The sequence below is a fragment of the Typopeltis vanoorti genome, chromosome 10 (assembly GCF_054136105.1).
Source record: "Typopeltis vanoorti isolate ZY-2024b chromosome 10, IOZ_Tvanoo_1.0, whole genome shotgun sequence".
NCBI lineage: Eukaryota > Metazoa > Arthropoda > Arachnida > Uropygi > Thelyphonidae > Typopeltis > Typopeltis vanoorti.
In genome coordinates this window covers 62,021,055-62,034,724 of record NC_143558.1, presented here as the reverse complement: position 1 = coordinate 62,034,724, position 13,670 = coordinate 62,021,055, and the positions used below count along the sequence as shown (strand labels likewise).

At 34.7% G+C, this 13,670-nt stretch overlaps 1 protein-coding gene across 1 annotated transcript in view; it reads left to right on the top strand.

Annotated features, from left to right (window-relative positions):
* Window positions 1-13,670, top strand: part of LOC150102458 (V-type proton ATPase subunit D-like) — a 131,126-nt gene that overhangs the window by 108,325 nt on the left and 9,131 nt on the right. Inside the window, exon 6 of the mRNA XM_090399750.1 lies at window positions 10,895-10,973. Coding sequence (XP_090255876.1) covers window positions 10,895-10,973 — 79 coding nt within the window. The remainder of the gene's footprint in view (window positions 1-10,894; window positions 10,974-13,670) is intronic.

Below are 13,670 nucleotides of genomic sequence, written 5' to 3'. Positions count from 1 at the left end.
CAACATGATGGAATGTCATGTTGGCTGGGTTGTTACCCACTTAAGCAAAGCCATCACTGTCTTTGTCGGGGTACCAGGGTGAACAGTGAAATGTAAGCTGCTGGAACAAATTAACATTACTAGAATTAAAGAAAGGCACCATCAACTTAGGATATATCAGCAAATATGAAGCTAGACTGACAATAGAACTACTATGATCATATAATTTGTGTTAGAGGCAAAGAAGAATTAATAAAACAGGTAAGATGCTACTAAATAATAACTAAGATGTTATATTTGGGCAATAGCACTCAGAGAAAAGGAGTAGTTGTAGTGGTTCAATACTCAACACAAAGATAAATTTCCAGAATAGCGACCAGTTTCAAGTAGTGATGAGAGATCTTAGAACTCTTTAGCAGTGCATTCTGAAATTCATTTAATATATGGAAGTGGAATCGGAGAGATTTCTTCCAGTGATATAGAGACTGGTAGCCTAATGCTGTTAAATGTTGTGTTGATAAAGGACTCATTACAACCAGCCATTTTTTGAAAAGGCAGGTTCGATATAATTCAGTTCTTCTTGTAGGTCTTCAGTGGAACATATGTTGTGAGCACGGTGTAATGAGGTCTTTAGCAGTGCATTCTGAAATTCATTTAATATATGAAAGTGGAATTGGAGAGATTTCTTCCATTGATATAGAGACTGGTAGCCTTAAGCTGTTAAATGCTTGTTGATAAAGGACTCATTACAACCAGCCATTTTTTGAAAAGGCAGATTCAATATAATTCAGTTCTTCTTGTAGGTCTTCAGTAGAACATATGTTATGAGCACGGTGTAATAAGGTCTTAATGGTTCTGATTTTTTTATTGGGATGATGAGAAGTAGTATGGGCATAATGATTGGTATGTGTTTCCTTTTGAAAAGCTGTAAATTGTATACTACCATCTGACTGGCAAATAATCAACAAATCTGATTGTTTTTACCTCATCTAAGGCAAACTGAATTCTAGAATGAATCATATTTAATTTTGTGACAAAGAGTTTCAAATCTGATGGAGAACCATTTCATATTCCAAATATGAAAAATTCAAATATATTATCAGCATATCTGTATCATACTGCAATTTTAGGAGAAATGTTATTAAGGAAAAGATCGTTGCAAACTTAGGAAAGTGAGGACTTTCCATGGTTGTACCATCAATCTGCTGATATAATTTGTGTTGGACACTAAAATAACTAGAGTGGATAACAATCAGAAAGTTTGTTAATGTCTGGAGAGAAATCTTGTTTAAGTAAATTAATAGTATCTGTCAAAGGAATGTTCCAAAAAGAGATACTATATCACTACTAATCATAATACCCAAAGGCCTCGATGAAGATTACAAATTTTAGTTTTAAAATCCAGAGAGTTTTTAAAATGAGAAGCAGATTTTCTAGTGAAGGAAGATAATGAAACCAATTATTTAGAATCCATACGCATAGGCAGCTGATGCAATTTACTACAACACCTACACCATGCTTATGGATCTTAGCATCATCATGAAATTCCTGACTTATCCCCTCAATGGGTGTACATGATATGAGTACTACATGAAAAATTTACATCATTACTAATTTCGTATCTACAATTTTCCTCCAAATTGGTCTGTTACCTATCAAGACTCCAACATTATAAGATCTTATATTTCTATCTTCTAAGGCACTTTTTACTGTATCAATCCACCTATATGAGGTCTTTTTCCTGCCCAACTGGGCAGAGAATACTTGTTTTGCTAATCTTTCCTCTCCCATTCTGTTTAAGTGACCATACCACCTGAGATTAGCTCTGCTAATGCATTCCTGGATGCTGACAATGGCAAGTTCTTTCCATCCTCGTTTTTAATATGATATTGGCATTGATGCCATCTTTTAGTTTTTTGAAGAAGCTGTTCTGGCCCCTAATCTTTCTCAGGACTCTCATATCTGTGGTCTCTAATCTTTGGTCAAGTGTTTTACTTCTCACCAGCTCTCAGATCCATATTTAAAATTGTTTTCAACATATTGTATATAGCTAATTTAGTGTTTTTATTAATTTCTCTCTTATTCCATATAAATTTATTGAGTTGATTTCCTACTATACCAGCTTTGTTAATTCTGTTGTCTATTTTGATGTTTAATTTACCATCGTCACTAAAAATTGTGCCTAAGTAGCTGAAATGTTTTACTTGTTCTATAGGTTCTGATATTTTCAGTGCTTCTGCTTGTTTTCATAGCCTTTGTCTTGTTATTGCTGACCTTCATACCATATCTATTACAACAGTTATTCAATTTAGTCAGGGAATTTTGCAGACTTGTAGCGGATTTATTTAGAAGTATAACATTATCCGCATAAAGCAAAGAGCTGACATTAACATCTCCAATTTTGATATCAGGTTTAATGCCAATTTCCTTCATAATGTGATCCATATATGTAATGAATAACAGAGGGGACAATGTACATCCTTGTCTGACACCAAAATTATCATTAAACCATCTTCCCGTACTTCCTTCAATTCTACCTGCTGGCTTACAACTCAAATAAAGACTAAGGTGCTTGATGTAATGCCCAATTCACACTATATAACAGTAGCATTTTGAATAGCTTATCTCTTGGCACCTTGTCATATGGCTTTTCCAGATCTACAAAACTTAAATACAGATCTTTGTTATATTCCCATGATTTCTCAACAATTTGTCGTAAAGTGAAAATCTGATCCTGACAGCCTCTGATTGGCCTGAATACAGCTTGTTCTTCAACAAGCTTTTCTTCCACAATCCTTCTCAACTGTTTCTCAAGTATACTTGCATATATCTTACCAGGAACACTCAGTAGAGAAATACCTCTGTAATTCTCTCATTCAGTTTTTTCACTTTTTTTTATGTATGGATACTATGAGAACTCTGCTCCAATCATCCGGAATTCGTCCCTCTATCCAGGCTTTCCAAACTATGCAGTGCAGCCACTGTAAGACTTTTATACCACCATACTTGAGCATTTCTGGTTGAATATCTATTCCTGCTGCCTTTCCACATTTCAGGCTTTTGAATGGCTTTATGGATATATATTCCTGTTGAGTGTTTTTTACCACTGTGCTGTCATCACTGCTTGTTTCATTTAGCAATTTTTCAAAGTAATTATTCCATACTTCAAGGATATCTTTTTCTCCCATTTTAGTGCCACCTTTATCATCTCTGATTCCTTTTACAGCACTCTTTCTTCCATTTCTGAGCTGATTCAACAACCTCCGGAATATCTTGCCACATTCTTGATATTTATTTTCTATGTTCTTTCCAAAGTCCTCCCATGCCTTTTGTTTTGCTAGTTTTGCACAGTGTTTAGCTTTCTTACATTTGTCTCTGTATTCTCTAAGAGCACAAGTTGACTTATTTGCCAGGAACTTTTGATATGCTTTCTTCTTTTCTTTTCTTTCACTGCCTATTTAACTTCCTGTGCCCACCAATGAGTTCTGATTTTTCTATCCTTGCAGACAACTTCACCACATGCCTCTTTAGCTGAATCAATCAATGTTTTCTTCGGGGCTTGCCTCTGTATCTTCAAGGTTTGGTTCCTGTTCTCAAACTCTTTAATTTTTTCTTGAATGATGTTTGTGTATTTTAGTCTACAGTTCACATCTGAGAGCAGAGCTACTCAACTTTTATTCGCTTTAAAACTTTCTTACATGTTCCTTTTTTCAATATGAAATTCCATTTTATCCTGCTCAAGACTAAATAGTGATCACTTCCAATTTCAAATTCACTGTACACTCTGGTGTCCAGCACCAGGGAGAAAATATCACTATCAACAATAACATAGTCAATGAGACTTTTCTTATTCCTTGCCTCTTCTCTCCATGTGAATTTGTGCACATTTTTATGTTGGAACATTGTGTTAGTAATAACCAGCCCATATCCTGAGCAAAAATCCAACAGGTATTTGCCATTATTATTAGCTTTGCTCTTTTTTTTTCAAATTTTTTTTCATTTTTTCAAATTGACTGTTGGACATACAAAATATTTTTGTATGTCCAACAGTCATTTCCTATTCTTCTATTTAGATCCCCAACAAGGACTAACTTTTCCTTTTTCACTGTGTCAGTTCCTTTCTCTAAAACCTCAAAAAATTCCTCCACTTCTATCTTAGTAGAACCTCCTGTGGGACCATAGGCACAAATAAGTTTCATTGTCCAGTTCCCCATTTTGATATTTGTCCACATCATTCTACTTGATATTGCCTGCCATTCAAGAAGATTAGCCTTGTATTTAGTGTTTATTACTATGGCTACTCCTTCTTTTCCTTGATTGTCATTTCCTGAATATAACATTTTGTATTTATTGCTCGGAAAGATCCCACCGGTTTTTACCTTTTTTTTTTTTTTGTTTCAGTCACCCCTATTATGTCGATCTGGTACTTATCCAATTCTTCAGCTAGCTCCATTTCTTTCCCATTCAGACTTCTTATTTTGATAGTACTGATCTTGAACTCTGGTCATGTTGAGTTGGGGTGCATTTTAGGATTTGTTCCAGTAGCTGACTTTTCGCTGTTTGCCCTGGTTCCCTGGTGAAAACAAAGTGGGCCCTTGTTTAACCGGGCGACTCCCCAGCCGGCATGAAATTCTGTTATGTTGTGCCATCATTCTATATTTTGGTTTAAGCCAATAAGAATACAATTTGTTCGGCTAATTCCCAAATCGCCAACTCTCCTTGTTCGTTCAGTATCCAAATAGATACCCAGCAGGGTGCACCATGAGAAGGTGAGCATTTGACATTAGGTTACAAGCCATGGTTCGCATTCCTTTAAAGGCTATATGGAGGTCTTCTATCAGTTATACAGCTTTGATCTTAGCAAGACCATGTAATTTAGGTTGATGTGCATAAAAGATTTCGGTTTATTCTTTAATTCTCCATCCCAACTGGAGATATTATCAACCCAATATATTAACCTTATTAATTTGGATTGTAGTTGGATCAGACAAAAAGGGAATGATAAGTAGAGAGATCACAGAGCATTAAGAAAATCTTTCTAAAATATTGTCCTGTCTTGTATGACTACCAGCTTTTCCCTTGTCAGCTTGGATATTAATAAGATTATTGTTCTTTTTTAGAGAATTAAGGGCTTTAAATTCTTAAGGTGTTAGGTTTGAAGGTGGTAGCTTTACTTTGATTAGAATTGTTAGTTTGAAAACAGACTTACTTTATTGGCAGTATCTGAACTGATAATAGGCCATATAAATATAAGACAAATGTATAAGATGAACAAAATCTGTAATAAGTAATTTACTTGGAGAAACTGAATATTCATGACTACTTTGACTAATACAGAGATCTTATCTTTGGAGAGGACATCCTGATATTATTCCAATTGTGGCTTCAGTTGAGGCTTTAGAGAAAGCAACTGACACAATGAAAAAGAAAAAGTTGGTCCTTGTTGGGAATCTAAATAGCAGAGTAGGAAAGGATTGTCAGACATACAAAAATATTTTGGTAAAATTTGGAGAAAAGAGCATGGTTATTACTAACACAATGTTACCACTTAAAAATTTGCAAACATTCACATAGAGAGAAGAGGCAAGGAAGAGGCTGTGGGACTTGATAATATATCACCGCATATTCTGAAGGAATGTGCCAGGGAGTTGACACCTGCCTTGACATATTTTTTTAATACGAGTCTTGCACTTGGTCAAGTTCCTAAGGAGTGGAAGGAGGGCAAGTTTGTGCCACTTCATAAAGGAGATGATCGAACTCAAGCATCAAACTATAGGCCTATCTGTGTGTCAGGTGTTGTGGTTAAGTTGTTGGAGAAGCTTGTGAAAACTAGGATCCAGAGTTGGGTTGACAACAATGGTGTTATCTTTGATGGACAGCATGGATTTGCTAAAGGGAGGTCATATTTTAGTAATCTACTTACTTATTACAATAAAGTGACTGCTTCCTTTGACAGAGGAGAAGGATACACAGTAATATACTTGGATTTTGCAAAGGTTTTTGATAGAGTACCTCATGATAAGTTGACAGTCAAACTAGAACAGATGGGGTTGGATATTAGATTAGTGCATTGGATTGGAGACTGACTATCTGATAGGTATCAACAAATTATGTATGGGGGTGCAATATCCAGGAAAGTCACTAGTGGAGTGCCTCAGGGGTCTGTTTTAGTGCCATTACTGTTTAACTTGTATATTAATGATATTGGCAAAGATTTGGATGGAGATATTCAGCTATTTGCAGATGATGCAAAGTTGGGACGAACCATAAAGAGTAGTGAAGATGTTGTAGCCTTACAAGAAGACTTGAATTAGTTGAGTGATTGGGCACAGAAATGGGGATGTGAGTTCAATGTTGCAAAATGTAAGGTTTTAAAATTTGGAAAACAAAGATGGGATGCAGAATTTATGCTTGGTGAGAATATATTGTTGGAGGTAGAGGAAATAAGAGATCTGGGGGTGATAATGGATAAGGATCTAAAATTTAGGGGGGACACATCGCCAAAATTGTGAAGACAACACAATGGCTTCTGGGAATGATATGGAGGACACTGATGTGTAAAAGTAGGGAGATTCTTGTTCTGTTGTATAAGGCTTTGATTAGGCCACACGTGGACTATTGTGCCCAGATTTGGTCACCGGGTTTTCAGAAGGATGAAGAGATGTTGGAAAGGGTTCAAAGGTGACTGGCTAAGGTAGTTTCTCACCTCTGGAATGTCGAGTATGAGGAAAGATTGAGAAGATGTAATTTGCAGAGTCTGGTGGACAGGAGGAAGAGGGGAGATATGATAGAGACCTACAAGTTGGTAAGGGGTTGTTATAGGATCAGTGCTGGAGAAGTTCTACAGAGAATAGTGGGAGATCAGGGGAGAACCAGAGGTCATCCCTGGAAACTGTATAAAGTGGGTGTGAGTAGGGGAGTGAGAGGCAGGTTTTTTTGTGCAGAGTTGTGAATGATTGGATTGCCTTGCCTGAGAGTGTGGTGTCTGCAATGAGTTTGAGTGTGTTTAAGACACAGTATGATGAGATGTGTGTGTGTGATAAAAGGACCTCCCAGATGAGTCTTTGACTCCATGAGGTCTTGGGGTAATAATGATAAATAATACCAGTAGTTTTCTCTCTTCTGTCTCATTTGCTTTTTGTAGTGCTTGTGTGCACGTGTCATAGTTGTATGTTCCCATGAAGATGGCAATGTGACATTGCCGAATGTATTTATTAAAGTTTCTTTTAATTAATATCCCAGTATATGTTGTAAATTCCTTAAATAATTTAATAGTCATATTGCATTTTATTTTGTGTTCTATTGTCAACATACTGATACGTTAGGATACGTTAGATTAAAAATTTTATATTGATTAAAATTATTTCCAAGTAGATGTGTTTCCAGCTTTAATTTGTACAAACATGACAGCTTGCATATCTATTTTGAAGCAATTAAACAGCATATAAGCAAACATAACGTCTGGTCATCGTATTCACAGTGGGTTTGAAGGCGAATAAAATTCAACTGTTTCTGTTGATTATTGCTCATAGCACTATTTCTATTTTAAACTGCAAGGAAAACTAATTTTGTAGTTTCATTGTGGTTTATATTGAAAATAGTGCTGTGAAAAATTCAGCTCCATTCAAAATAATTTTAAAATTCAAAAAAAATAAATTTTACTGGCTAATCTTAAAAAAGGATAACATGGCTTATGTTGATGTTGTGCAGTGAACTTCTATTTATTATATAAATCAATTTCAAACAAAACTAAAGATATTTTCATATATTAAAAAATATGATATTAAAAAATCTTTTCATTAAAAACAACTATTTGTTTAATCCTTATTGAAGTTTAAAAATAAAATGGTAATATAGTAGTGGCCAAAACAAATGACATTAAAATTAAAATATTTAAGTGAAAAAATTACTAATTATATGAAGAGCCAAAGGCTTCAATTCGGCGACATGAACTTATTTAAGTTAAGGGATATTACATCCCATATTGTTTCTTAGCCGAATAAGAAATTCAAAGAGTTTCATGCCGAATATAGAAACTATATATAAAGTTCGGCGATTCCAAGCATAAGCAAATACCTGGATAGCTTAGCAACTGACCCTTTAGGTAGTGCAAGCTGAGGCAACTCATAGCAAGGGTGGAGCATGCTCCGATCACTATTCTTGATATTTACCCATAATGTGAACTTAGCTCCTAGGAGTTGTATTACTGTTCTACATTATGAGAGACGGTCACTACCCAGACCGGTTTCAACCTTTATTGAGGTCTCATCAATGAGTAGGTAGACCTAGTTAATAATACCAAGTTTGTAGTGAACAGAACTTACATCCCTTCTATGAGAATTGCCAAGAAGGTGTCCTAATGAATTACTAATTATATGAAGAACCAAAGGCTTCAATTCGGCGACATGAACTTATTTAAGTTAAGGGATATTACATCCCATATTGTTTCTTAGCCGAATAAGAAACTCAAAGAGTTTCATGCCGAATATACAAACTATATATAAAGTTTGGGGATTCCAAGCGTAAGCAAATACCTGGATAGCAAATATTCTATATTCGGATAAGAAACAATATGGGATGTAATATCCCTTAACTTAAATAAGTGAAAAAAGTTTATTAAAGTTACTTGTGCAATTTTGGAATATTAATTTAAACGATCTCATGCATGCTTGGAATCCACTGTTTAGCATTGCGAGAACTTTCTCACTTTGGAATTTAAGTATGTTATTTAGCATAATAAGATTCTACTGTACTCTTACTTAGCTCATTGTTAATATTTTATCGTTTTGTTTTGATTTTTTTCTGTTTTATTACTTAATGGTAAACAGTAGTGTTGTAACACTGCTCACTATGATTTGTCTCATGTGCGCATTCTGTACACATGCAAACATCCGTGATGCTGATCAGTAAAAATACCATTATAGGTTCAGTTATAAGTACAAGAGCAACTTTTTTTAAGCTTTTTGCAGTCTGTTCTTGATAAAATTGAAAATTCTACAGCACCTCTCTACAGATATATAGGGAGTTTTTTAACTCTCAGGAGAAGTAAAAAAAAAAGGAACCCCGGTTTTTAACTACATGACTCAACAAAACTGAAGTACTGAAAACATACATATTATTTCACAGAGTGATCATACTAGTTCAGGAATAGAATTCTAGGTAGTGACAGTTGCATTGTGGTGCACTCACCATCAGAGGTTGCAATTTTTTGGCCAGCTGCCACCTAGTTGCCAAAAGTTAAGGCTTTAGAAGTTCACCCTACCTTTGGGAAACAAAAAGGCATAGAATATATGTATTTATTTAACAGCTAATTATATGAGGGTGGTCTGAAAAGTTCTCGGCCTCGACCATAGATGGCAACACTATCGACCAGATTTTTTTTTCTAAGTTGTTACATCTGTCATAAGCATCCATGTGAAATTGCAAGTCATTCTATCAAGTATGTTTTATGCAGCTGTATAAAATCTCTGGAGCAAAAGTGTTGTCTGTATCCCTTGAAATGTATAAAATTGAGTATCGTGCAGTTATAAATTTCTATGTAAAGAAGGTTTTATGCCAAAAGAAATTCATTTAAAGTTCATAAAAGCTTATGGGCACTCTTCTCCATTTTCGACAATTCAGAAATGGGTTGCCGAGTTTAAATGTGGCCTTACCAGCCTTGAAGATGATCCATGTGAAGGACATCCAAAAAGTGTAACAACACCAGAAATCATTGATCAAGTGCACGATATGGTATTGGATGAGACTATAGGCATTTCAAAAGAACTTGTAGGATATATTTTGCATGAAGAATTGAATATGAAAAAGCTTTGTGCAAGATGGGTGCAGCGCTTGCTCACAGCAGATCAAAAACGCTTGCATGGAAATCTCGGAACAGGGCTTGGAGTGTTTTAACAAGATTAAAACTGATTTTGTGTGTCGATTTATTACTATGGTTGAGAATCCAAACAGCAATCAAAACAGTGGACAGAAGCCAAAGCGTTTGGAATCTCACACTATGTGAGATTCCAAACTCTTTGGCAATATGAGTAATTCTGTGGCTTTCTTCAAGCTTATCAATAATTCTTCCCGATGTTAAATCATCGAGCGATGTCTTTGAGACATTACAAGACATCCAAGTTTGCAACTTTATTCCTTCACAAAAAGAGCTTCCTTCAAATACAATTCGTTTATCAAAGCCTTTTGCTTTTTATCCTGTTGAGTACTACCACGTGACCCTTTGCATGCCATTTGAAAGTGTACCCGTTTTTTACTTGAAATCATCAATTATGCAAATTGCCACAAATGGTGTTTGTCCTTAGGTTTTGGAAACCAGTGTATTATACAGTGATCTGTCAATTACCTGTTCGTGTTAGTAAATCACTTTATAACAAGTTTTTTTTACTTAGTCAAAAAGTAAATTATAGTTGACAAAATTATATTCATATTTTCATCCTTCACTCAAGTTTACAAAAGTTTTGCACATGAAGTATCTTAATGACTGGGCCACCGCATATAGAGGCTGTTGCCTTCACATCAGATTGCTTCAGCATCTCATGAAGCATCCTTTTTGGATGTGTATATTTCCCATACATTGTGGGAAGGATTACTCTCCAGTGCATATTTGAAAGAAAGATGCGTACTGTGCATACTTGGGTGCAGAATTAACACTATCATCATCATCAATTTTGTAATAACACAAGAATAATAATTTCTTGTCAAATATTATTTAGGAAATCAGTTTACTATACAGTTAACAGAATATATGGTTCTACTGGTCCTAAATCACTTGATATGCTAATAGCTTCAGGAATCAGTCAACTAGGGTTGTGGTTATTTGAGAGTGAGATAATTAATCACTCAGTCATAATTACTGTAATCAAAATTTTTATGAACAAAATGTAAAACATTTTGCATAATGTTTTTTTGTTTATAGTGGTTATTCCTCGTATAGAAGGGACAATTCAGTATATTACATCAGAACTAGATGAGCGAGAAAGAGAAGAGTTTTACAGGTATTGTGTTAAGAAATAGTTTGTTTTTTTTTATATAAAAAGGTTCATCTAGTTTTAAATCATGACTATTAAAATTGCTACTTTGAATCAAAGTAAATTGAATTACAGTAAACCCTTGATTTAACGAACAAAATTTCTGGTCTGTATGTCACGTGAAAATTAACACCTTGTTAATTTTAAAATGCTTTTAACCAAGATTTGCTTATAATTAAATTAACGTTATTTTTTGTTATTAATTTCCAGTTATTTTTTACAAATTTTGGCAAATAGGCCATCATATGTTGGAAAAACACTGTAATAATTTAGCTGACATAAATGAGTCACTGCTCATAAAACATGTTCAGCAAATGATTAGGATGTGATCACACCAATCGCACTGTAATTGGTTCTTTTGTCATGTGGTGTGACTTTCTGCAGCAGTTTTATTGCACACATTTTTGTAATTTTAGGGAGTTAATTATAAAAAAACAGCAGAATTCAAAAGTTCAAAAAAAACAAAAAACTTGATAGTTTTTTCAAAGCGGAGCGCCTCAACATCTGACATTAACTTCACATTAATTTATCTAAAAGTGTTTGTGTAAAACAATTTTTTTTTTTTTGTTATTACAGTGCTAATATTGATAAAATTGCAGTAAAATGTTACAGATATTTTTATTTTAAAAAATTCGCGATTTAACGGACACCCCTTAGTCCCTATTAGTCCATTAAATCGAGGGTTTACTGTATTCAGTTCATTATTGTTGTGTTGTTCAGTTTGATTTTTGTCTGTTTTATTATTTAGCAGTAAACAATAGTTGCAATAGTGATGTGGTATTATAAAGAGATTATTATTATTTTGGTACTTCAAAGAAATCATCAGATTCATTTTGTGATGAATCTGAGGATGCTCACTTGGACTAAATGCCTATACATTGAAAAGCATTGGATTTGTTAAGTGATGTTGAATTTCTTTAACGTTTCTGTTGCCTTTACTGCTTTTACAGTATGCCTAGCTATAACCACAACTAAATCCCTTCCCTCTTCAGTCTTTTGTAATGCATTGCTATCAGTATAATACATAGCCCTCACTCTCTTCAAAAGGCAAAAACTTACACTTTGAAATACTGAACTGGCAACCATCCTTTTCTGCCAATGATACCATTCTGTTCATGTCTTCCTGATGGGGAACTATCATTCATCCTCTTTCCGATTTTATTTCATTGATAAAAACTGTATATTTCCCCTTAAACATTATTAACATGCAAATTGAACAGTATCAGGCCAAGGATAGATTAACAGCAACACCTTCATCTCTTTAATTCTACACCACTACTCTGACCTGTCAGTAACTGCATTCTGTGATCCACCTGATTCATCACAGTAAGTTATAATGTATTATGCCATATGCTTTCACAGAATGAGGTAATATTACCATGTAGCTAATTCCTTTATTTGGTGTGATTGTTACTTTTACTATAGAATGTATTTAGATTAATAAAATAAGATATTGCTATCTACTGAGTTCTGAATCTTATCCTAAGCATACTCTCCAAAACCCTAACTACCTACTTTATAAATAGTAATTAGCTTATAATTGCTAGTTTATTTGTATCACTCTTCTGCACTCATGTCAATTTATCATCTTCCTACTACTTTGGGACTACTAGTTTAAAACTCAAATAACAAGCTTAAAGTCACTGCCAGATCTGTTCATGTTCCGATACAACACAAGATGATGTATCATCTGATCTGATCCCATCACTGCATTTACACCAAGTGTTTTCATCTCTGACCTCCAACTCATGTACTTGCATTTTGTAGCATCTCTGTAGCACTGTGCAGCATTCACCTGTCATTTAAAAACATCTGCAAATATAAATTAAAGATACCAAGAAATTATATACTTGGTTTAATCCTTTATTCAAGTGTAAGCAAACAAGTTTTTGCCTGGAGTATTTTCGGGACTGGGACAACTCGTATAAAGAAGCTAAGACTTCACATCACTTGCCTTAGTATCCCATAATGCAAAGCACATCTCCTTACAGACATGTATAATGCTATGCATTATGGGAAGGTCACTACCCAGACCGTTTTCGACCTTTATTGAGTTCTCTTCAGTGGGAGCCAGATCCAGGGGTGATACTAAGGTTGAAGTAATGCAGCTGAAGTTGTTTGCTTGCACTTGGATAAAGGATTAAACCGAGTATATAATTTCTTGATATCTTTAATTTATGGTATAATCAAGTGAAAAAAAATTTTGAACAACTTTCTCTAATCCAGAGTAATTTAATAATAAGGTGTGACACATTTTGGCAATTCGTATATGAAAATATGACTTCTGCATTATTTCAACCTTAGTATCACCTCTGGGTCTGGCTCCCACTGAAGGGACCTCAATAAAGATTGAAACTGGTCTGGGTACCTCCCATAATGCATAGTATTATACATGTCTTCAAGGAGATGTGCTTTGCATTATGGGAGGCAAGTGGTGTGAAGTCTTAGCTTCTTTACACGAGTTGTCCTGAAAATACTTCAGGTGTAAACTTTGTTTGCTTACACTTGGATAAAGGACTAAACCAAGTATAGAATTTCTTGGTATCTTTAATTTATCATAACCAGGAGGGAAAAAACTTCCAAAAATTAAAAACATCTGCATTTGAATCCCATCATGGATGTATGGAAGCTTTAAGGTCTTTGCAGCTGTCATTCATTCAGTTT